General features: G+C 36.1%; 3 protein-coding genes across 3 annotated transcripts; 1 reads left to right on the plus strand and 2 right to left on the minus strand.

Annotated features, from left to right (window-relative positions):
• Positions 1-2,873: 2,873 nt before the first annotated feature.
• LOC109705977 lies at positions 2,874-8,365 on the plus strand. The gene is made up of 5 exons (XM_020226792.1): positions 2,874-2,956; positions 3,637-3,728; positions 4,034-5,685; positions 6,655-6,838; positions 7,086-8,365. The coding sequence occupies exons 3-5, from the start codon at positions 4,306-4,308 to the stop codon at positions 7,718-7,720; spliced, it is 2,199 nt and encodes a 732-aa protein (XP_020082381.1). The 5' UTR covers positions 2,874-2,956; positions 3,637-3,728; positions 4,034-4,305; the 3' UTR covers positions 7,721-8,365.
• Positions 8,366-8,579: 214 nt separating this feature from the next.
• LOC109705976 (UDP-glucuronic acid decarboxylase 1-like) lies at positions 8,580-11,731 on the minus strand (the record flags this gene model as incomplete). Its single annotated transcript, XM_020226791.1, has 7 exons — positions 8,580-9,047; positions 9,160-9,252; positions 9,600-9,674; positions 9,779-9,862; positions 10,611-10,690; positions 10,809-10,956; positions 11,363-11,731. Coding segments are annotated over 7 exons (1,044 nt in total), but the record flags the coding sequence as incomplete, so codon positions are not given.
• Positions 11,732-12,728: 997 nt separating this feature from the next.
• On the minus strand, positions 12,729-16,358 carry LOC109705978 (caffeoylshikimate esterase-like). The gene is made up of 9 exons (XM_020226793.1): positions 16,337-16,358; positions 16,213-16,245; positions 15,985-16,078; positions 15,855-15,887; positions 15,599-15,745; positions 15,387-15,517; positions 14,646-14,783; positions 13,444-13,542; positions 12,729-13,337 (listed from the first exon to the last, which is right to left on the minus strand). Exons 1-9 carry the CDS (start codon positions 16,337-16,339, stop codon positions 13,044-13,046), a joined length of 972 nt encoding a protein of 323 aa, XP_020082382.1. The 5' UTR covers positions 16,340-16,358; the 3' UTR covers positions 12,729-13,043.
• Positions 16,359-21,444: the final 5,086 nt, after the last annotated feature.

Genomic DNA, 21,444 nt, shown 5'->3' on the forward strand with positions numbered 1-21,444 from the left:
GTTGGGTAAACAAAGGGACAGTACTTGGTGCATCACAGAAACTTTGTTGGCTTTTTTTTTTTTTTTTTTTTTTTTTTTTTTTTTTTTTTTTTTTAATTGGGAAAGAAACAAAAGTTAGGTCTTGGGGACTCTTGTAGGTTCCCAATTATTAGAGGGTAAAAATTCCTAGCTTTCAGCATGGTTTATTGACCTTGGAACCCTGAAAATATATTATTAATGCTACATGCAACTCGTCCCACTTTTAGCGGTTAAATTATAACAAATCAAAATTCGAGCAACCAAGTACGTTATAAATTTGTAGAATAGTTTTTCAAACTACATGTGTAATTCACCATATAAATACAAAATCAGATATAAAAGCTAATCACTAAATGATTTCCTACCATATTGTAAAAACTAACTTATCTATTTCACTCTAATAGTGAAAATATTTATACTTTGATCATTTTTCACTAAAAATAATTTTGAGAAAAAATATGATACATTTTTTACTATGTGATAGTACTTTATTGATCCTCCTTATATACGAGGACTAAGGATAAATTTACAACATTAGTACATCAAAATTTTGAAATATTGCATTGCCAGGCTATAAATAATTAGCATAGTAATTATGTATAATCGCCGTAGAAAATGGTAACTTAAATATTTCAAAATAATCGCTTAACGTTCCGTTCTTTTGAGCAACATAGGGAGATTATGAAACTTAAGAAGAAACGAAAATTTAGAGATCAAAATAAAACTCGAATTATATTTTAGAAATTAATAATAATATAATTTTATCAAAAATAAATATCTCTTCATTTTAATCGCATGGGCGCTTCAACTTGCGTCGCTCTTTCTAAATAGTGCCAGCTCGGCTAAAAAAAAAAAACATGTGGTGGACGAGGACACCTCGAGAGGGGACCACGTTTTGTGACCACACCAATCAGTTTTAACCACGAGTACGTGGGCGCAACCCGATAGGCCAACGCGAATCGCAGTAGTTTGTCAACGCCCTGGACCGGGGTCAGAGGATCACGTGGCTGTCGCGTTATCCCCCCCTGCTGTGAAAGGAAGTTACTGCGTGGACCGGGTTCATACACCACTCTGCCAAATCCCCCTATCCGGTTTTTATTTTTAAAAAAATTTTCAAAACAAAATTTTTGTATATCAAAGGATGTAAAAGTTAACAATAAAAAAATAAAAAATTTGAAAATAATTTATTTTTTAAAAAAGTTGCAATAAGGTAACCCGTTTTGCTTCAACCACTTGGCTAGATCCATTATAAGCTATAACATTCTACAACAATATAAGTTTTTTTTTTCAATTCATTAAAATATATAGAACCAGTTTGAAAAAATAAAAATTACAATGATATCAAACAAGATCTAATTTATTGGTTATGTTGTAAAGTATTGGAAAGATATACATCCAAAAAGCCATAAATTTTTAGTAGATTTTTTTTTTCTTATTTTTAGTGAATCTGAGGATTCTCTTTTGTGCACTGGTAATTTTTTAAACCATTTATTGCGTAAACAATGAATTTTTCATTGCTATACTTTATTTATTGGTATTTGAGAGTTAGAAATTGTAGATTATACCTACTAAATTAACTTTCAAAATAAGAAATATATAATATTGTGATTGTCACCAACAGTGTATTTCTTTTTTAAAAAAAGAGAAGAAATTTGATATAAGAAGTTTATTAGCATAAACAAAGAAAAATGAAAAAAGAGAAAGAAAGAAACAAAACATTCATTTGTAAATAAATAGCACCCGAAAAAAAAAAAAAAAAACTTCAAATACCTTTCATGTGGTTTCGTACTTTCTCACTTTAGTATTCTGTGATTTAAAGTGTATCGATTTAGTACTCTATAATTTTTTTTTCTTATTATCTCTTTTACTAATTTTTTTGTTTAATTAGTGACAAAGTTAAAACTAAAATGTATTAAATTGAATATTCGATAAATCCTAGATAGAGTATATGAAGTTTTTTTGTATATAATATGGCAAAATGTAAACGGATGAGCTGCCAAAAAGAGAGAAATAAAATCTACAAAGTATTAAATTGATACAACCTTAAATTAGACGGTACTAAAGTGAAAAAGTACGAAATTATAGGGTTGGTATTTGAAATTTGGCCCCAAAAATAAATATTTTGGATTGCGGTGTACGGACAAATGCGTACGCACGGTGTAACCAATAATTGCACACCTGCGGGGGCGTCCACTCGATAATTTAACTCTGCGGGATTTTTTGGCGGGTAATTGTCCCCTCCCCGGGTTTCGCGCTCCTGGCACGTGTAAGAAACAATGAACGGACAAAACCGGCCCGAACCCCTCCCCCCCAATCGCCCTCCGACGCGTACACGCAGCACCTCAAGATTCGTGCTTATTCCAGTGCTATTTCCCACATAGCGTTCCTATTCCGCCTCCCGAATCTTAAAGCGCGTACCGCGTATAAATATACGTATGCGGTGGGGTCGACACTGGAATAGCAGCAGTTTATTGATTTATTCCGGAACTCGTTATTCCGCCCTATTTATTCCAGCGAACGCCGCCATTAAATGCTCCTCCTCGTTTATTCAGGAACCGTTGCGTGCTCTCGATTCTTATCCCCTCGAATAGAGGAATCAAATCCAAAACCCTCCCCTTTTCCCCGGATTTTGTTGCCATTTCTTTTCATTTTGCTGCAATTGTTCTCCGCATCTTCGTCGTCGTCGTCGGCTTCTGCTTCCTCTCGATTTCGCGCGTCGAGAGGAAGTAGATCGTGGTTTGGGGCTTAATTAGGGTTTGGGAGGAGTGGATGGGGGATTGGTTCCCGCGAGGAGGAGAGTCGTAGGAGTGGGACGGTCGCGGTGGAGGGGGAAGTGGTGTAGGACCAGTGGAGGAGTCGTGTGGAGGACGATCGCGGCGCCGGATCGCGAGAAGTAGGAGATACGAGTTCGATTCTATGGTTGGTGTTCGCGGAGAAGGTTCGTGGGCTCAAATCATCTCTTTTTTGGCTTAGACCGTAGATTTTAAGCTCGATTTTGTGTTCTGTTTGGGGGAAAAGAAAAACGTTTGACTTTTTAGGGAATTTTTTGGAGAACCAGTTTAGGATTTCATGGAGAAATGTTACGATTTTTGGTGCTTTTTTTTTTATTATTCTTCTTTTATACTTTTTGGGGCTATGTTGGTCTTCTTGTTTTGAAGTTTTCTTTTATCCTTTTTTTTTGTTTTTTTGTTTTTAACGCGTATCTTTTGTACAATTTTTCTTTCTCTTTTTGTTTGGATGATGCATTATTATGGCCATTAATCAAGGTGCTTTGAATTAGCTTACTATTTCTGCTCCACTATTAATGATTCATTACTAATCCTGTCATTAATTGCCCTTTAAGTTTCCTTTCTCGTTTAAAACAACAGCTTATGATGCAGTAACCGTAACGATATCAATGCTCATTAAACTCATTTTGCTATAATTACACCTAAGTTGTGTGATTCTTTCCTTTTTTTTGGCGTACTTGCATACTAAAATTGGGTTTATCCTGAATAATTTTTTATTCTTAAGTAATAAAAATAAAAAATTTGACTGGTCAGTGGATGCTGCATGCAATTTAGTTGCCATAATCCTACTGAAATATTCTTTTAAGTTGGCATTCTTTTTCTTTTTCAGGATATTATGCTCATTTAGATTTGCAGAGCCACCATTTGGGTATGTTATCAGCTTCTGCATACGGCAGTGGCTCTGATGTAGAAGAAAATTCTGTAAGTGCTCTATATTAGATTTGCCAAGGCTCTTACGGCATACAATGCATGTGTAACCTTCTTTATGATTTACAGAGTTTAGTTCTTCGACGTAGTGTAAAAGTATCTCTGTTAAGTCATTTACCATATTTGCATGCCCGGTTGATTTAGTCACCGTCTTGTCGAATGTAATGATTCCTGATTTCAATGTTTCAAGTCTATTTGGGTGTAACAGCAGTATCTCCTTCTGTTCTACTTCACAATATATTATTACGAACAAAAAGTTACTCTCTTTTTTTTATATATATTTTTCATTATTTCTGTAGCTTGCCTTTGACCATCAAGGAGAGCCGTCACAAAGGGGACGGGGCAAATCAAGAAATAGAAGAATACATGGGAGAAGAGATATTAAAAGAAATGGAAATTAGGCATTCACCTCCTGGTGTAATTGCGAAATTGATGGGCCTTGATCTGCCACCTCCTCCACCAAGTAGTTCACAGCCAGAATAGGGATATAGGGGGTTATCAGCCAAAATCATCGTCATTCCATGCAAGCTTTAGAAACAAATATGCCTCCATCAAAGAAGATTCATGTCATATGAAAATGGATAAGCGCTCAGAATTCAAAGATGTCTTTGAAGTCATGAAATCGTCAGAAGTTGCAAAAGACAGGAATCAACTATTTTTTAGAAAGAATTCAGTAGGTTCTAAAGAACGGTGTAACCACATCAATGGCGAAGATTTCGACAAGCATTTCCCGAAAATTCTTAAAGAACCCAATCCCTTGTTTAGGAAGCATCTACGTGATCTAAAGTGCTCTTCAGCAATCTTCAAATCAGCAAATGATGCAGAGCGTGAAAGAGCTCTCATGGAATTGACACCTGGCAAAATTGATCGTTCGTTTAAACAAACAGGCACTTCTCTTTCACATACTTTCTCGAGGTCACGATACTCGGGAAGGACAGCTGCTTCTACTAGCCACAATCAGATTGTTCTTTTGAAGCCAAGTCTTGAAAAAGCAGGTATCCCATTAAACAGTGTTTCCTTATCAAGAAAATTGGATGATTTTCACTTCCTTTACAGGAGAGAGAGTGAAAAAAGAAAGCCCGGGTTGTTTCATAATATAGAAACCAGAGGGGCTATGATTAAAGGTTCGAGAGAAATTGCTAGAGATGTCACAAAGCAAATGAAACACTCCACAGACAGTGGCACTAAAGAGTTTTACAATTTGAGAACCAATGGGAACGCAAAGAACAAATTATCTTCTTCTTTATATTCCACTGATGTCCTACAAAGTTCATCATCTAGGTATTCGGATTACTCAACTAAACCATCTGCACACAAGGAGGGCAAGGAGCGCCTTTTTGAGCAGTGCAAGAGGCCTCAACAGTTTGAGGCAGGAAATATTGGTAAAGGGGCGAGAACTTTGGCTGAAATGTTTGCCCTATCCGATTCAGAAAAATCAACGAGAACTTCGGGTTCACATTATATATTTACACCAGAGAAATTGGATGGCTATATCATACATTTACCAAAATCTATATCTCCTACTGTTCTATCAACAGTTCGTGGTCAAAGTCTACGATCAATGCATGGTTTTGGTGGTAGTGGTATTATTGATATGCCTAAATATGAGGACTCAAAACACAAATCTTTTCTGGATGGAAAATTGTATCAGCGAGCAAAAGGTTTAAGCAAAAGCTCTAGTCATGAGAGGAATAAGTTTCACTCCTATACTGGTGGGGATAGGAAGAATAGCCATGCAAGGGATGTTCATCTAGATCAGGAGATCTTGATGAATAGAGTCCATGGACCCATTAGTGCCAAGTCAAAGCGTAATCTCCCAGAATTTTCCACTGATGATTCCTTGATTGCAGAAAGCAAGGATGCCAAAAAGTTATTTGCAACTGACAAGGGGCTGGTCAGCAAAAATGCTGCTTTGGCAGAGAACTCTACATTCTCTGGAAATGGCCGGAAGGTTTGTTTCTACAGTCAATTTGATCTATCTATGCAATATTTTGATGTTATTGGTTCCTATTTGTGGTGGTAGAAAACACACTTACTCTCGTGTGCTCTTGTCCCGTTGCCTTTAGAATAATAAGTTGTCTTTTCTGTGAAATTTCCTGTTGGTTTGGTATTTACCATTATCAGGAAGAGCTATACATCATCAAACAATTAGTTTTTGAATTTACTGCTAAGGCTTAGCATCAATGTGCGTCTTATTCTTTTTTGTGCTTGTCAACGACATTTATGCAATAGAAGCTTCATTTGTCAATTCTGCATAACTTTCTGCCTGTGATCTATATTGTTATTCAATTGCGTTGAATGTTTTCCCTCTTAAAAGAGAGAGTGCTTAAATTTGATAATATGATTCTTATTTTTCATTTCCTTATAGTATTTTGTCATTCAATGAATATTACATCAAACTGTGAACTTATCCTTTTGTTTTACTGCATCAAAATATATAGGAAAGGTCAGATTAATGCATGCCCAGGGCTTTCCAAAGACAACCTTAAGTTGAAGTACAGTCTACTAACCAGGGCTTGCTGCCATTACTCAAATGAAGGAACATGGTCTACGTGCAACAAAGCTCAAAAGTCCAGCTATAATTATCTTTTTTCCCTTAGTAAATAGATACTTATTGCTCGTTTGGTGCCCAACATGCTCACTCTGTTTATAACAACATCTTTGCATCTCTCACTTTTTCTTTTTCCAATTATAAGACATTAATGATATGATTGTTTTGAAGAGCTACTTACCATTTTCACTTTGACCTTTTTATTGTTTTTGTATTAGGAGTGCTAATGTAGACTCATCGGATGCTATTAGTTCTTATGTGAGACTTGAAATTAGTAAATAACACAAATTTTTGTTAATCTTTCATGCTTTGAGTTACACATTCTTTCAATACATTTATCTTCTAAACTAGTAAACTCCCTTATTCCAGATAATACCGTCTAGCCAACATGAGGAGGTCCGCTTTCCAACTCACTCTGATGAAACAGATTCAGTATCCACCATGGACTCTAAAAAGCCCGAGCAACCTAGCCCCGTTTCAGTTCTAGAATCTCCTTTGGAAGTAAAGAAGTCCAATTCTAAATCATTCGCGAGAAGGTGCTTGGATCTACAGGGTAAGTGAAAGAAGGAAATGAAAAAAGGGGAGACACAGTATTTGGACCTTGTCACTTGAACACCTTTTGGCCCCAAACTTTCTTTTATATGGCACTTTAATCACCGACCTTCAAAACAAATCAAGCGAAAGTTTAAGGCCGAAGTTGTAATATTGGGATGGTACAGGGACTATTTCATACATGATGCCCTATCTTATAATCCTGTCTCTTTGGCCTAATAAAATATTTTATTTCTTTCTTATCACAGAGCTCCAATTACAGCTTGATCTTCTCAAGTTCAATTCCGAATCATCTGCTGAAGATCCCGAAATCTTTGTATCAAGTGATGAGGATTCTAACGAAGAAAGCGACTCTCTTCATCTAATTGAAAATATACTCGAAGCATTCAGGGATGAAGAAGACCGTGATTATTCATACCTCCTCGACATTCTTATCAGTTCGGGTGTCCATGGTGCGAACCTAGATCGGATTCACAAAGCGTGCCACTCGCCCGGTCGTCCTGCTGGTGCAACCGTGTTTGAAAGTCTCGAAAAGAAGTACAAAAAAATTGTGAAATGGTCAAGATCTGAGAGGATGCTGCTTTTTGATCATGTAAACACTATTCTATCAGAAGTTTTGGCCCCTTGCATGGATTTGCATCCATGGGTTAAGTTGGATTCGCTGGTCTCCCCCATGTGGGGGCCCGAGGGGTTGGTTGAGAAGGTATGGCAGATTCTGGTCAGAAGAAGGAAAGAACTTGGCGAGGGTGATCCAGAGAGTAAGGTGCTAGATACAAAATGGTTAGATTTGGGAGATGGGGTTGACATGATAGGAAGTGAGATCGAGAGGATGTTAAAGGACGAGCTTTTGGAAGAGCTTGTTTCGGAGTTCTCATTAGGGTAAGGGCCTTTTCATCGAGTAACTCCTTTGGGGAGAGAACGTATATGTTCATGTGCATGGGATCGATCATTACACTTCCACGTGCATGGGATTGATTATTTGGTCAAGGAAGTGGAATTTGTCAGTCTCGGGAGCACGAAAGTCGCCGAATTGGCGATGCTTCAGCCTCCTTTATCTAGACAACAACAGATCTAAATATGATGATGGGAAACGAAGTCGCGTTTGACAAAAGCAGCTCAAAATATGGTGTTTTGGCTGATAGATGTTTGTCGATCTTTCCTTAGAGTCACGGTGTTTTTGATTCGATTGAATGTATTCGTGATTGTCTATTACTGTTCTTAGCTGCTATTGGTGTCAACTATATTTCTGCTCGGCTATCAGAGGTATATTCCTTAGAGATGCAGGTTGTATCTGTTAGTGCAGACCCATTCTTAGTTTTGTAAAAGAGGTGAAATCATAATCAGTATCCAAGTGTGGTGTACTATATACAGGTTGCCCAAGTTTGTGAAAGTCCAGTGTAATACTAGTATCCCCCATTATGGGTGAAATAGGCATGTTTTGAGATTGCAACTTTCCTGTGGAAAGGATGAGTGAGTAGGAGGAAATATTCTGTCACTGTTGTTAATTTTGAATAATTCTTTTCTTTTAGTGCTAGAAACTTACGAAGTACTAGACAAATTATAATTCACCATGCCGCATGTATGCGTCCTGTAAAACTCTGAAAGAAATGGAGATTTAAGCAATTAAAAACCAATCAAACACCCCTAAGTTTATCATCAAAAAAAAGTATTAATCCCTGCAAAACTGTTTCCAACAATTTTTTTTTTTTTTTGCATACAATTGCACCATGTAATTCAGAAGATTGGGGCTAAAATGGCTTTCAATCAATTCACTTCTAAAACATCCTTTTGGTACAAACACAAATAATCAACTTGGTGCTTATTAAAGTTGCTACACATCATGCTTAAGATGAAACTAGCCAACATAGTCCAAACTAGATCACCTATATAAACATCAGAAGGCTAAATATAAAGTATTACAATTTGATGACTCTAAAATTATCAAGACATGAACAAATTTAATCAATGGTACTTCAGTTGTCTCGTATTCGATAAATAATGTTTGTTTCTTTGGTTTATGACTGCTCGCTCAATACTCTTTGGCGGAAGTCGGTCACCATCAACGGAAGCCCTTCTCTAAGAGAGATCTTTGGTTCCCAATTCAACAGCTGCTTGGCCTTGGTTATGTCCGGTTTCCTCATATGAGGATCATCGGCAGTGTTGGGTCTAAACTCAATGGTCGCACTTGGGTCAATCGTCTCCTTTACAACCTGAATATAAGGATACAAATTGATGTTGATTGAGAAATAGGGTAATAATGTACAGGTGTGTGAAAATAGTCACTGGTTTTTTTTTCTGTTCTTCTTTTTTTTGGGCACGAACCTTGGCAAGTTCCAACATGGTGAACTCTCCTGGATTCCCCAAGTTAAAGGGTCCAATGTGATCACCTTCCATTAGGGCCACCAGGCCATCAACCTAACAAATTAGCATGGGATAAAAAAATTACTTTAATTTTTCAACACAGATTCGTATTGTTATCACTAGAATATGTAATTTGAAGAAGAGGTTAAGCCGATGAAATACAGAAATTTTGCAAGAATAGAAACATGAAGCATCACTAAAAGCCAATGGAAACAAATGCTACAAGCACTTCTATGGGCTCTGCAAAGCTCATGTTCCATTTTGAGTACTAACAGGAACTAAAATGCCATCGAAGGAAGGGGGAAAAAAAAGAACAGTTCCTTTCTACATCAAAGATGACAAATTCGTCTGCAAGAAATGAGCCTATCAAAGAGATAAACAGGATAAGAACAAATTGTTACCAAATCAGATACATATTGGAAACTTCGAGTCTGCTTTCCGTCACCATAAACTGTCATTGGTTGTCTACGAAGGGCCTGTAGAATATATTTAACATTAGAATTATCATCATTCTCAGCTTTTACCACATTGAACTGCACAGTATGATGGAAGTTACACAATCTTTAAAAATATCGCCAACCTGTGCAACAAAATTGCTTACAACTCGTCCATCATCTATGCACATGCGAGGGCCATATGTATTGAATATCCGTGCAATTCGCACCTGAAAAAAATGTAATGATTAGAAAAATGTGATGATTAGAAAAAGGTGATAACTAATACTCAAGCAAAGAAGCCCTTTCTTTGTATGTTAAGCTTGTACATAAAGAGTTAGGAAGCTATATCAGTTATAATCAACTGCTGCAGTACCTTGAGGACAAAAGTTACATCATTATGTGCAAGTTTTATTTGTAAGTCATTTCTATGAACCAACGGCAAATTTGAACAGAACCATCTACATTTTGAGAAATCAGAGTAGTAGTGCCTGCAGAGGTTCCTATTTATTTTCTCATTTATTCTAGTTACATTGGACACCCGTCGATTTGAATTTACTGCTTAAACCAGTGCACCCCATCTCGATTCTTACCTGATTTGAGATGCCATTAACTATTTTCAGACCCAAAGAAATTCTGAAGATTTTAAATAGAATTCACTGGAAAATTGTAACATTATCTCCAGCGAATATGACTCCATTCTCCAATAAAAAGTATACTATTGTGTAGATTAGCAATATTATAGATCTCCTTAGGGTTTGTTTGAAGCAAAGCCCAAAGGATCTGGATGATTTCTGGTTTATGGGAACTCCATAGAATACGATTGAAGATGTTAAGGCAGAAACAAAAATAAACCAAAAAACCGCCCTCACTAAAAGAGTATATATACTCTGAATACCAAAAATGTTATAACTCATATAGTGTATTGCAGTAAAAGGAAAACAAAGGATTTGCATTAGAAAACCCAAATATGATTACCTCAACATCAGCGCCACGATGGTAATCCATGGTTAATGTTTCAGCTGTCCTTTTGCCCTCGTCATAACAGCTCCTAACACCTGTGCAGTGAGAAACAAATCAAAACAATGTTAAACAAGCAATCAAAGAGCAAAACTTTCACGAAGATAAGTGCCAAACATGATCTATAAACCAAGTATAAATTCTTATGTCGCTCACCTATAGGATTAACATTCCCCCAATACGTCTCCTTCTGCGGGTGCTCAAGCGGATCCCCATAAACCTCGCTGGTGCTCGTTAATAAGAAGCGAGCACCAATTCTCTTGGACAATCCCAACATATTCAATGTTCCCATCACATTTGTCTTGTATTCAATAGTTAAGAACAAACGAGGCAATTTTGGCACAAATTTCCCACGTATATTAGACACCAGTTTGAACAAGAGGAAAGATCTATAAGCAACATTAAGCAGAAAATGATTGCACAAATCATATAAAGCTCATCAAAGACGACAAATTTAAGAAGACCAGTATCTTATATAAACAATCTGAAATTGAAATGCTAGTAGATCATATAACGCTCGTCAAAGACCCCTAAATCTCAAATTACCCAATTTCATCCCGATCCACCCATATCAACCGAGAAAGAGCCATAATTTGACCTAGTTAAAAAGCAAAATCTAGTCCATAAAACCGACAAATCTTCACGAATCACACCAAAACACCCAAAAAAGAGAAAAAAAAAAAAAATCTTTGAGCCGGAGAAAAGGATATGATGGTTTTGATGGGGTTGTGCTTGTAGTGGACGGGGGAGGCGGGGCAGGCGAGGTGGTAGATCTGGTCGACCTCGAGCAGGATCGGCTCGACGACGTCGTGGCGGATGAGCTCGAACCTAGGGTTGCGGAGGTGGTGCGCGACGTTCTCCTTCCTCCCCGTGAAGAAGTTGTCGACGACGATGACGCTGTTCCGCGCGCATTTGAGCTTGTCGACGAGGGTGGCTCCCACGAACCCCGCCCCTCCCGTGACCACGATCCGCAGCGGCGGCTTCCGCAGCCCCCGGAACCCTACCCCGCCTCCTCCTCCTCCTCCGCCCCCGCCGGAGATCGTGAGAAGTGCGGACGAGGAGGTGGGGGCGGCGGAGGGAGGAGGAGCGTTGAGGAGGAGGAGAGGTAGGGTGGAGGAAGAAGAGGGTGGATGGCGACGAAGGCGCCGATGAGGACGAAGAGGCAGGCTGTCGCGGAGGATGTACGCCGCGGCGGAGCGGAACGAGGGTCGGGGCGGGCGCGCGCGACGACCCCTTCGCGCCCTTCGACGGGTGGGCCGGCATCTCCGGGCCCCTTTTATTGGGCCGCTCCATATCCAATCCGATCCGATCCGATCCGATCCGATCCGATCGGAGCGCGAATCTCAAGGCTGCTCCGGCGACGGTTGGGTGGTGGCGGCGTCGCCGGAGAGGCTTTGTATAGAAGCGGTGGACGTGGTGGGTGGGGCACTGCACCGGGGTGAGAAAAATTAGCGAGTCGAGGAGTTGAAAACCCGGGCTCAAATATTATGGGTGGACCCGGTCCATGGACCGAGCCCCAACTAGAACGTGCCACGTAATTATGCGCCATGTGTATCATTTTGCTACTTTTTCGTATGGAGGAATGTTATCTGTACTTCTCAATATATAAATTCCATTAATTCAATAGGTAGATGAATAATTTTATATGGTACACTTTAAAATAAAATTTATAAATAGTTTTTTTCTGCTGAATATTTTTCGTAGAAAATGTATATTATTGAACTATATTAATTATAGAAAAAAATATAGTATTAAACTATAGAATGATAAAGTGAGTCCGTGATTTTAACTTTATTATTATTTTTATCTACGGTATCTTTACGAATTATAAATTTGTTAGGTAGTGTTGAAATTTCTTCTCAAATATAAAAGTACGTGTTATAAAAATTTATATTCCAGTAGCTGTTCGGATGATAACAAGATTAAATAATAATACAGTTTTCCTAATCCTCAATACATACAAGATTGATTTCAATGTGTAGAAATGTATGCGCAGTGGATCGCACAGAACATGTTTTCTCTCTTCTTCGGTGTGTATGGGAGGTGTTGGGGATTTTGTTGGTCTATGATGGCACGGTAGAGACGGTTCAGGGAAAAATGTCTATGTGATGTTAGTTTGGGACTAATCAAAATCACATGGCAACAGGTTCAAAGTTGGTACATAGTTGGGTGGAATTAGGACCGATTCCAATATTTGTAGCAACACGTCATTCACAATGTAGTACAAAGTGTACCATATATTTAGTTTCGTTTGAGCATGGCACTTTTTTTTTTTTTTGGGTACAAACCAATCCAATAATTCCAATGTACTTTAAAAAAAATCATTCAAAATCTTATTAAAACAAAAAATAAATAAATAAATTCAACTGACCATAAAATTCTTAAGAATCATTAGTTAGCAATCTCCTTATCATGTATCGCGTCGTGCTTCGCCTTCTGCTCCATCTCCGACCGCAAATCTCCGACCGCCGCCGCCGCCGCCCTCTCGTCAAGCCAGGCGGTGATGTCGGAGAAGACGAGCTCGGTGTTCTCCCGGGGTTCGCCCGACGTGAGCGCGTGCCACATCCCGGGGTAGAGCTTGAAGGCCTTGTCACGGCTCGAGGCCGACTCGTGGAGTAGCTTGCTCACCGATGGGTCGGTCACCGTGTCGTCGCCGCCGTGCACGATCAAGAACGGCAATGAGACCTGCACATTCGTTTAATTCACATTCGCATCTTTCAAATTAGAACATGTAACACATGCATTCTTTCTGTTGCAAAAAGAAAAAGTAAAATAATTAATGTTTAATTACCTGGTTAAGGTTCTTTTCAATGTCCAAGCTAACCATAAGAAGTTCATGTCCCGTTTTCAATCGGGGCTTTCCCTTGTAACAATATGGATTCGATCGAATCTACCAAAAAGAGAAAAAAAAAAAAACAAAAAATGTAAAAAAAAAAAATGATAGGAAATGATATGGGTACGTAATGGCAATTTATGTTTAAATTTTAAACTTGGATATTGCCATAAAATATCTTTGGAATTTTTGGCTTTTTTGATTATCAAACGCTTAATTGGCTTCGATTCCAATAAAGAAGCTATTAAAGAAGAAGGACCTTGACCCACCACCAAATAAAATTATTTTGTTTACTTTTATTTCAAAAGAGATGAGAACCAGGGATGATCTTAAATTTCGCAACCTTTTTCTAATTCAACAATAGTAGGAAAAAAATTATAAATTCATATATTTTTAAAAGAATATTTCTTACTACAGTAGCACTACTATACTACTATGAGTATAGAAATTCTCATACTTATAAGTCGTTTTTGATAATAGAAGTTTTGAATTGATGATTCATACTGTTAAATATGATCTAAAGCATTTGAAACCTTAGGTCGACTCGAAATTGCTAGGGCTGTGATACTTTTTGGAATTTAAAATAATCCTATATATAAGATATTATTGGATAAATCTCTTAATCCGGTATAGCATTTTGAGCAATGATTAGGTCGAAAAGGTAAGAGGACTAAATGTGTTAGGAGCATAGTAATTTTAGGGTGAATAACCCTCTGGAAAATACCTAGAAACTGAATTTTATCATTTTTTGAAAGTATAATGAAATTCACACTAGGTATAAAATAGAATGATCAAAATTGAGCAACTTCGTTCACGTTTTTCTATTCAAAATCTGAGTCATTGATCTTGAAACTAGATAGTTAATACAAATTTTTTAATAAAAAAATCAACTAATTTTGATCCTTCTATACCGTATAATTAGAACTCGCGCCAGACCGGCCATTAAAATTATCAATTTTGAGGTATTTCGATCATAAGGTATATAATGTCAAAAAAAATATGAAATTTAGTTTTTTCAAAATGCTTAAATACTCTAAATTATGTTTAACTGTATGGATCATTATTAATTCAGAAGCTTTGTTATCACAAAATCGGTTTATGAATAGAAAAATGATCGTACTTATACCGTACCGCAAATAGATCTTGGTATATATATTTACCTCCTTTCTTTTCTCTTCACTTTTGTAGGCCTTGTCAATTACATCTTGGGTGGGAACTATCTTCCACTTTGGCACTATGTTAGAGAGCTTCCTCAGAATGTTGATCATTATAGGATTAGGCTTCATCTCATCAGCAATCTGAAAAATAAAATTAATAATAATGAGAATAATTAAACAAAACAACCTCATTAATTGCCCCCACCATTTAGTTATCATTTCCAATTAAAAAAATAGTTACTGGTCCCAAATGACACATCAAAGATGCTTTTATTAAATTGAGACAGATGTGCTACAGCCATAGAGGAAAAAGTAAACAGCAATCAGAAATATATTTTTATTAAGTTCTAGAATATGAAGATGAAAGAGATGGAGAGGAGAAATTGTAGCCTACACCATGTGCACCACATCAGCTATGCACTATCTAATCGGATTCCGCGTTTTCATCCAATCTCATAAGGGCGTAGATTTTCTGCAACCTCGTTAGTTGACTTTACAGTCTGTCAAAGGTGCACTATATCGACCGCAAACTACCCTATAAGAGTCTTATCGTCAACTCTTGTTTTTCTGAAAAATCAACTTATAAATTTAGAAAAGACTATAGTTCAGTAGGCGGTGTGGGATTACAGTACAAGAGTTGACGATAAGACTCTTATAGGGTAGTTTGCGGTTGTTATAGTGCACCGGGTGCATGTGAGCAAATATTTCTAGATAGAAGAGATGGGGTGCATGCTCATGGTTGACCTTGCACATGGGGGCGACTAGAACAGCTCCACTCCAATAGGTTGGCTCCTTCCTATGTAGAAGAAGAGCCACTGCTCCCCCCATTGATTCCCCAAGAAGAAACCTCAGCTTCTTCTTGTTCTCATGCTTCTCTGCAATTTCATTTTCAAAATATTACATGACATATAATAAGTTAAAAGCCTAGTTCATCAAAAAGATGTGTAGTTACTCACCACAAACACTCATGAAATAGGTTGAGCAATCTCCAACAAGGTCATCAAAGTTTGGTATGTAGCCCTGTAACCCAGAAGATTTTCCGTGGCCCTCGTAATCCATCCCGTAAACGGCGTAACCCGCTTTCGCCAATCGAATTCCGGTCTCTGAATTAATCGAACAAAGTGAGTGCATGCCAAATGATCAGTTTACATTTATTCAAAAATAAATGTCCAATTAATAGAAGTGATTTAGTACACACACACACACACATACCTCTCATAGTTATGCTGCACTCCACTGCATATCCTGAAAAATTGTACCCAAACATGAAAAGAAATTATTAATTTCCAAAACTTATATACATGTATATGTGAGAAAAAGTAATGAGTGAGTTTATACATACCATGACATAAAAAGATCAGAGCTTTGGGAGGTGTATTTTGGGGCAACCATCTACATGTGAACAACTTCATGCCACGAGAGTTGGTGATGTACTCCTACATGCAATCCCATGCATGCAAATGTTACAAAAGGATCTTACATAGAAGAATAAAAAAAAACAAAAGGACAAATCTAGAGAGAGAAAGAGAGATTTAACACAGGAAAAGGTTGATAGAAGAATCCTTGTTACCTCTTCATATCTTACATTCTCATTATTTTTGGCCTGTAAAATATCAAAAATACAAATGAACTATATTAGGAATCAAATCATATAGCTATATAGAGAGAGAGATGATATATCCCCTCGAACATACCATGATAAGAGTCAAAGGGAAGAGAGAGAGAGAGAGAGAGAGAGAGAGAGAGAGAGAGAGAGAGAGAGAGAGGGAGAGGGAGAGAGATGACTTTGAAATGGGTTTGTTAGAGATGATAAAAAGAGTATAAGATAAAAAAGGAGAGATCCAAATTTGTTAAGGACTCAGTATAAGAAGGGGAATATATATATATGTAAATAAAAAGAAAGTTATGGTATGGAAACATTAGTGGATACCTCATCTGTCAAGTGGGGAAAGTATTTGCCATGTGTCACCTTTTAATTGGTTAATTGTAAAAATTATTTGTTGCTTAAAAGATTCTTTTTGGGGGGTTAAAAATAATATATCATTTTGTGTATTATTATAACTAGTATATACAATACAATGAAAAATAATATATAACTAATATACAATAGTTGTGTATTATAATATACATCATTTTGAGATTCGTGTGTAAGTCGATCTTATTATGATATATACAGTTTTCCTTTTGTCTATAATCAACTATCATGTACATGCACTTGAGAGTGGTTATAGTATTACTCGAATATAAATACTAGAGCCTCTGATTCATACGTACGCTACACTTTAACTAGTATATATGATCTAGAAATGATGTATTAGTTAGATAAATAATTTACTCTTTTGTAGGAAAGTAATCTTTGGCATTCCTTTATATACGGCATAAAGAGTGGATCATCAAATTAATGTGGGCGATTAAAATATAATAATTTTATGAGTGTTCATCTCCCCTAGGTTAGAGATGCGTGTATTGTTTTGATTATTTTCTTAATACGAAATACTAACTAGCTTTTTAAGCCAACTATTGTTAATGAGAAAAATTAAAACTTTAAAAAGTCTCCTGTGGTGCAACATATTCCAATTTCCTATCAATTCATAATGTAACATTTCATATTTGTGAGTTCCTTCATGAAATTGTGTATGAACATGATTTTATACTTAAAATTACAATACAATAATAAAGTAATAAACTGTAAAATTTCCATAAAGGTTTTACTTATCGAAAATGTATGAAATTTGATTTCTAAACACTTCAAGTGGTATAAATCATGTTCAACGATACCGATCGTCGATTTAGAGGCTCAATCATCGAAAGCAAATGGATAGCAAGAGAGCCCATTTGCTACGAATAGTATTCTAACTCAACCCTCTCTCTCTCTCTCTCTCTCTCTCTCTCTCTCTCTCTCTCTCTCTCTATATATATATATATATATATATAGTTGAGCTAGAATACTATCGGTAGTAAATGAATCGTTTTACTACCGATTTGTTTTCGATGATAGAGCTTCCAAATTGACGATTGGCTCCGTTAAATATGATCTAAACCATTTAAACTACCCAGAAATCAAATTTCACGCACTTTCGATATTGTTCTTTTATCCATCAAGTAAACAGAAAAATGAATGGCTGAAAATGAATACTCTTTAAAAAATGATAATAGGAGTCTTGTAATCAAGATCAAGAGTATAGATCTTGTTTTAAATAGTTTAAAGAATTTTCTAACAAAAATTCAATTGATTTGGATATCTTTACGCTGTTAAACGAGAAAACGCCTCTTATCGACCATTAAAATTACAAATTTTGAAACCCTTTGATCATTACGCAAATGATGTCGAAAATATTTGAAATTTGATTTCTAAACACTTCAAGTGGTATAGATCATGTTCAACGGAGCCGATCGTCAATTTGGAAGTTCTATCATCGAAAACAAATCGGTAGTAAAACGACTCGTTTACTGCTGATAGTATTCTAGCTCAACTTTATATATATATATATAATGTGAAAAAATAATAAAATACTGATAAAGTCCTCCTCATTCTTAAATTTTGTATAGATAGTTTATGAAATATAGCACTTAATTTATTATCATCTTCAACACTACCTTCATGAAAAACTAAAGTAGAAATTGTGTATGAACATGATTTTATACTTAAAATTACAGTACAACAATAAAGTAATAAACTGTAAAATTCCCATAAAGGTTTTACTTAAAAAAAGAAAAAAGAAAAAAAACTTCTCAAGTCTCGTGATGCATCCATGGTTTTCGACATGTGACATGCCCCACCTTTTCAGTTTATCCACTGGATTTGGATTTATCTGCAATTTTATTCGTAAGTGGTAACAATTTATTCAATAATTATTTATTCAGTATAAATATTTTTTATGTAATTGGAAGATAAAAGTATAATTTTTGTCTATTAAAAGACTTTGGCATCATAGTTTGGCGCGGTAATAACATATTTTATCTATAAAATAATTTATCTTATTCTGAAAAAAAAAAGAAATTGAAAATACTATTCCATTGAAATATTTAACTACAATCCTAGTTTATAATAGCAATGGAAAATTCTCTGAACAACTTATTATCGGATCTAAACAAAGACCAAGTTTTGGTTCGGACAGCATATCGGGTCGGACTTGTAGCAATACCCGATAACTTATCGGCCCCCATTAGCCACACCGGATTTGGGCCCGGTTAATTGGATTGGGTATCTAAGCGGCTGGCAATGTTTGATGGGAGGACTTAAAAAATATATTGTGGGCCTCTTTTTTTTTTTTTTTTTTTTTGATGTTAAGCATATTTTTGTATTAACAATTTTCGAATCTTAAAAAGAAAAAGGAAAGATACGTGAATCGAACCACAAACCTAAGCATCAACTAACAAATTTGGTACCTTTTTTTGTAAAATCAAAAGTTTCTTCTTATTCTTTTTTTTTTTTTTTCAATGTAAAACGGTATCACTGGGAATATTTAATTTCTTGGCCGGCATGCAGGGACCGTTACATTTATGCTGCCAATTGCCGAAAACATTCTTGTCAAAGTTCCTCAATTTTATATTATCCGAAAAGTGGCAATCAAACCTAAACCATGAAAAAGTGAAAATGCTTTGTCGCACTCGCAGAACTGTAATCTCATTTGACCCCTTTGTGCTCATAAATTTTTGATCGGTGGAGGAAGGACTATACGGTTAGGATGATGATAGTTTCTTAGGGCTGAGTCGGTGATTGGTTGAATAGTATGATATAACGGATAAAAAGGTCAAAAAGGTAAATCTAACGGCGAAAATTTGTGAGTATAAAATAGTCTATACTTATAAGAATATAGTAGCCGGACTCATATCATTAACTGAAACATATAATAATATAATGAATATAAATAGAAGAAAAACTTATGTAAGTAGCTCGAAAACCACGTCCTATCTATCGGGAATTCTCGATTTAGCTGTTATTTGTATTTTGCTTCTATTCAAGAGTTGTAATTATTTTTTCTCTAAGATTTTAAATTTTTTGGTGGGTTTTTTAGTATTAAATATACATCCGTCAAATTTTTGGATAGAGACAAAACTAATACGTGGCACTAGATCGAGACTTCTTGACGAGTTGTTGAGGAGCTCCCCGTTAAAGTTTAATCCTATAAATTGTGAATTCATGTTTTTAAGAAAAATAAAGAAGATAACTTGCTATCTTTTTCTCTCAAAAAAATATATAGTGAATATAAACATTGAAAATATTGTATTTTTGATAGTTTTTTTTTTAAGAAAAAATAGTTATTCTATATTATTTCATATGGTATTGAAGTATGAGATTTTGATTTTTTTTAATTTAATTAAACTCCACGTATTATGTTTATTAAAATATTTCTGAGTTCAGACATGATGCTTTCTGATATCTTAAATTCTTGAAAAAATTATCCGTTTTACATAATTTTGCATTATATTGTTCCAGACCAAATTAATTTTCTTGTGAATTACTCATAACACACATTCACACAGCAGAATTTCGTTAAAAACCTAACACCCTACACAATTTTTCTTTTTTTTAAAAAAACATGATAGTATTCAAATGGCTGATATATATAGAATAAAAATTTAATAGGAATTTGTTCCTAGGATGCTAAAAATTCAATATGAGTTTTCACTAAGGAGCCGTTTGGCTAGATGCAATTATAAATACAGTGTAGTTACAAATTCATACAATTGAAAATGCAACAGTTACAACTATATATATATATTCTGTTTTGTTGGATATAGTAAAAAGCGCTGCAAGTATAAATAATTTGTTTGATTGCATGCAGTTGAGAAATAATTTTTAAAATTTTATAATTTTATATATATGATGGAGAGATTATCTCCAATGTGAAAAAAAATAAATAAATTTTGTTTAAAAAATAATTGAGCAAGTAAGCATATCTTTTAAATATACTCTTTCCAACTAATGTAGTTGGAACTGTGGCCAATTTGAACGTAGTTCGAACTGCTGTAGTTAAGCCTTCTCCTGCAGTTCCTACTGCAGTAGTTGGAATTAAATACATCAAACCAAACACCAAATTTGCATTTGCATATAGCTACAATTGTAAAGCAGTTACAACTACATACAACCAAACGGCCCCTAAGATGGGATGGACATATTTAGTGGACGTGGGGCCCACGCGGGACAAAGCTGGTGATGGGGCTTTTTTTTGCAAATGGCTCTCTGAAAAAATTTTATTTTAAAATTAGTCCCAACAAACTTATAATTATAAAAATGATTCTATCCTTTCCATATAGGCGCCACGCAAGCGCCACATGAGCACATTGGGAGCCTGCTCGGCAAAGTTGACCATGATGAATCATTCAAAATTATATTCTCAACTGCATGCAATTAGGGATGTTTACGAAATTAATGTATCTGATAGCTGGGAGCCTGCTTGCATGCAGTTGTTTCTTACATAAGGATATTCTGTATGTAACAAATTTTTCTTCAATTTACTTAATTATGGCAATTCAGTTATTTACCGGGGACTCAAAGGTGCTATCCGAATTTTTTGGAAGCACACTGTTACGGTGTCTCTCGGTCTCGGCTGATCATATAAATTTCGTGAGCAGAAACTGTACTGTACTGTCCTTGTCCACTGCGGGCCACCGTAGAGTCCTTTCCAGACGGCGGCTTCTCAAACGTTTGACTGCAAATCCCAGGCTCAGGGTGAGAGTTTGCAGGCTTACCGCGGTTTCTTCCTTTCCTTCCCATCTTCCTACTTGCATTGCCTGCCTGCTCGATATATTATCATCTCTGATTACCTATAATATTGTCATGTCATCTGATTGTCTA

The sequence above is a fragment of the Ananas comosus genome, unplaced genomic scaffold, assembly GCF_001540865.1.
Source record: "Ananas comosus cultivar F153 unplaced genomic scaffold, ASM154086v1, whole genome shotgun sequence".
NCBI lineage: Eukaryota > Viridiplantae > Streptophyta > Magnoliopsida > Poales > Bromeliaceae > Ananas > Ananas comosus.

What these genes read in the sequence shown, in the direction of transcription:
- LOC109705977 (XM_020226792.1), top strand. Translation starts at nt 4,306, where the DNA reads ATGAAAATGGATAAGCGCTCAGAATTCAAAGATGTCTTTGAAGTCATG. An exon ending in TCTCTGGAAATGGCCGGAAG is followed by an intron (nt 5,686 to 6,654) that starts GTTTGTTTCTAC and finishes CCCTTATTCCAG; the next exon opens with ATAATACCGTCTAGCCAACA. An exon ending in AAGGTGCTTGGATCTACAGG is followed by an intron (nt 6,839 to 7,085) that starts GTAAGTGAAAGA and finishes TTCTTATCACAG; the next exon opens with AGCTCCAATTACAGCTTGAT.
- LOC109705978 (XM_020226793.1), bottom strand. An exon ending in TCTGATCTTTTTATGTCATG is followed by an intron (nt 15,888 to 15,984) that starts GTATGTATAAAC and finishes ACAATTTTTCAG; the next exon opens with GATATGCAGTGGAGTGCAGC. An exon ending in TTGAAAAGAACCTTAACCAG is followed by an intron (nt 13,338 to 13,443) that starts GTAATTAAACAT and finishes ACGAATGTGCAG; the next exon opens with GTCTCATTGCCGTTCTTGAT.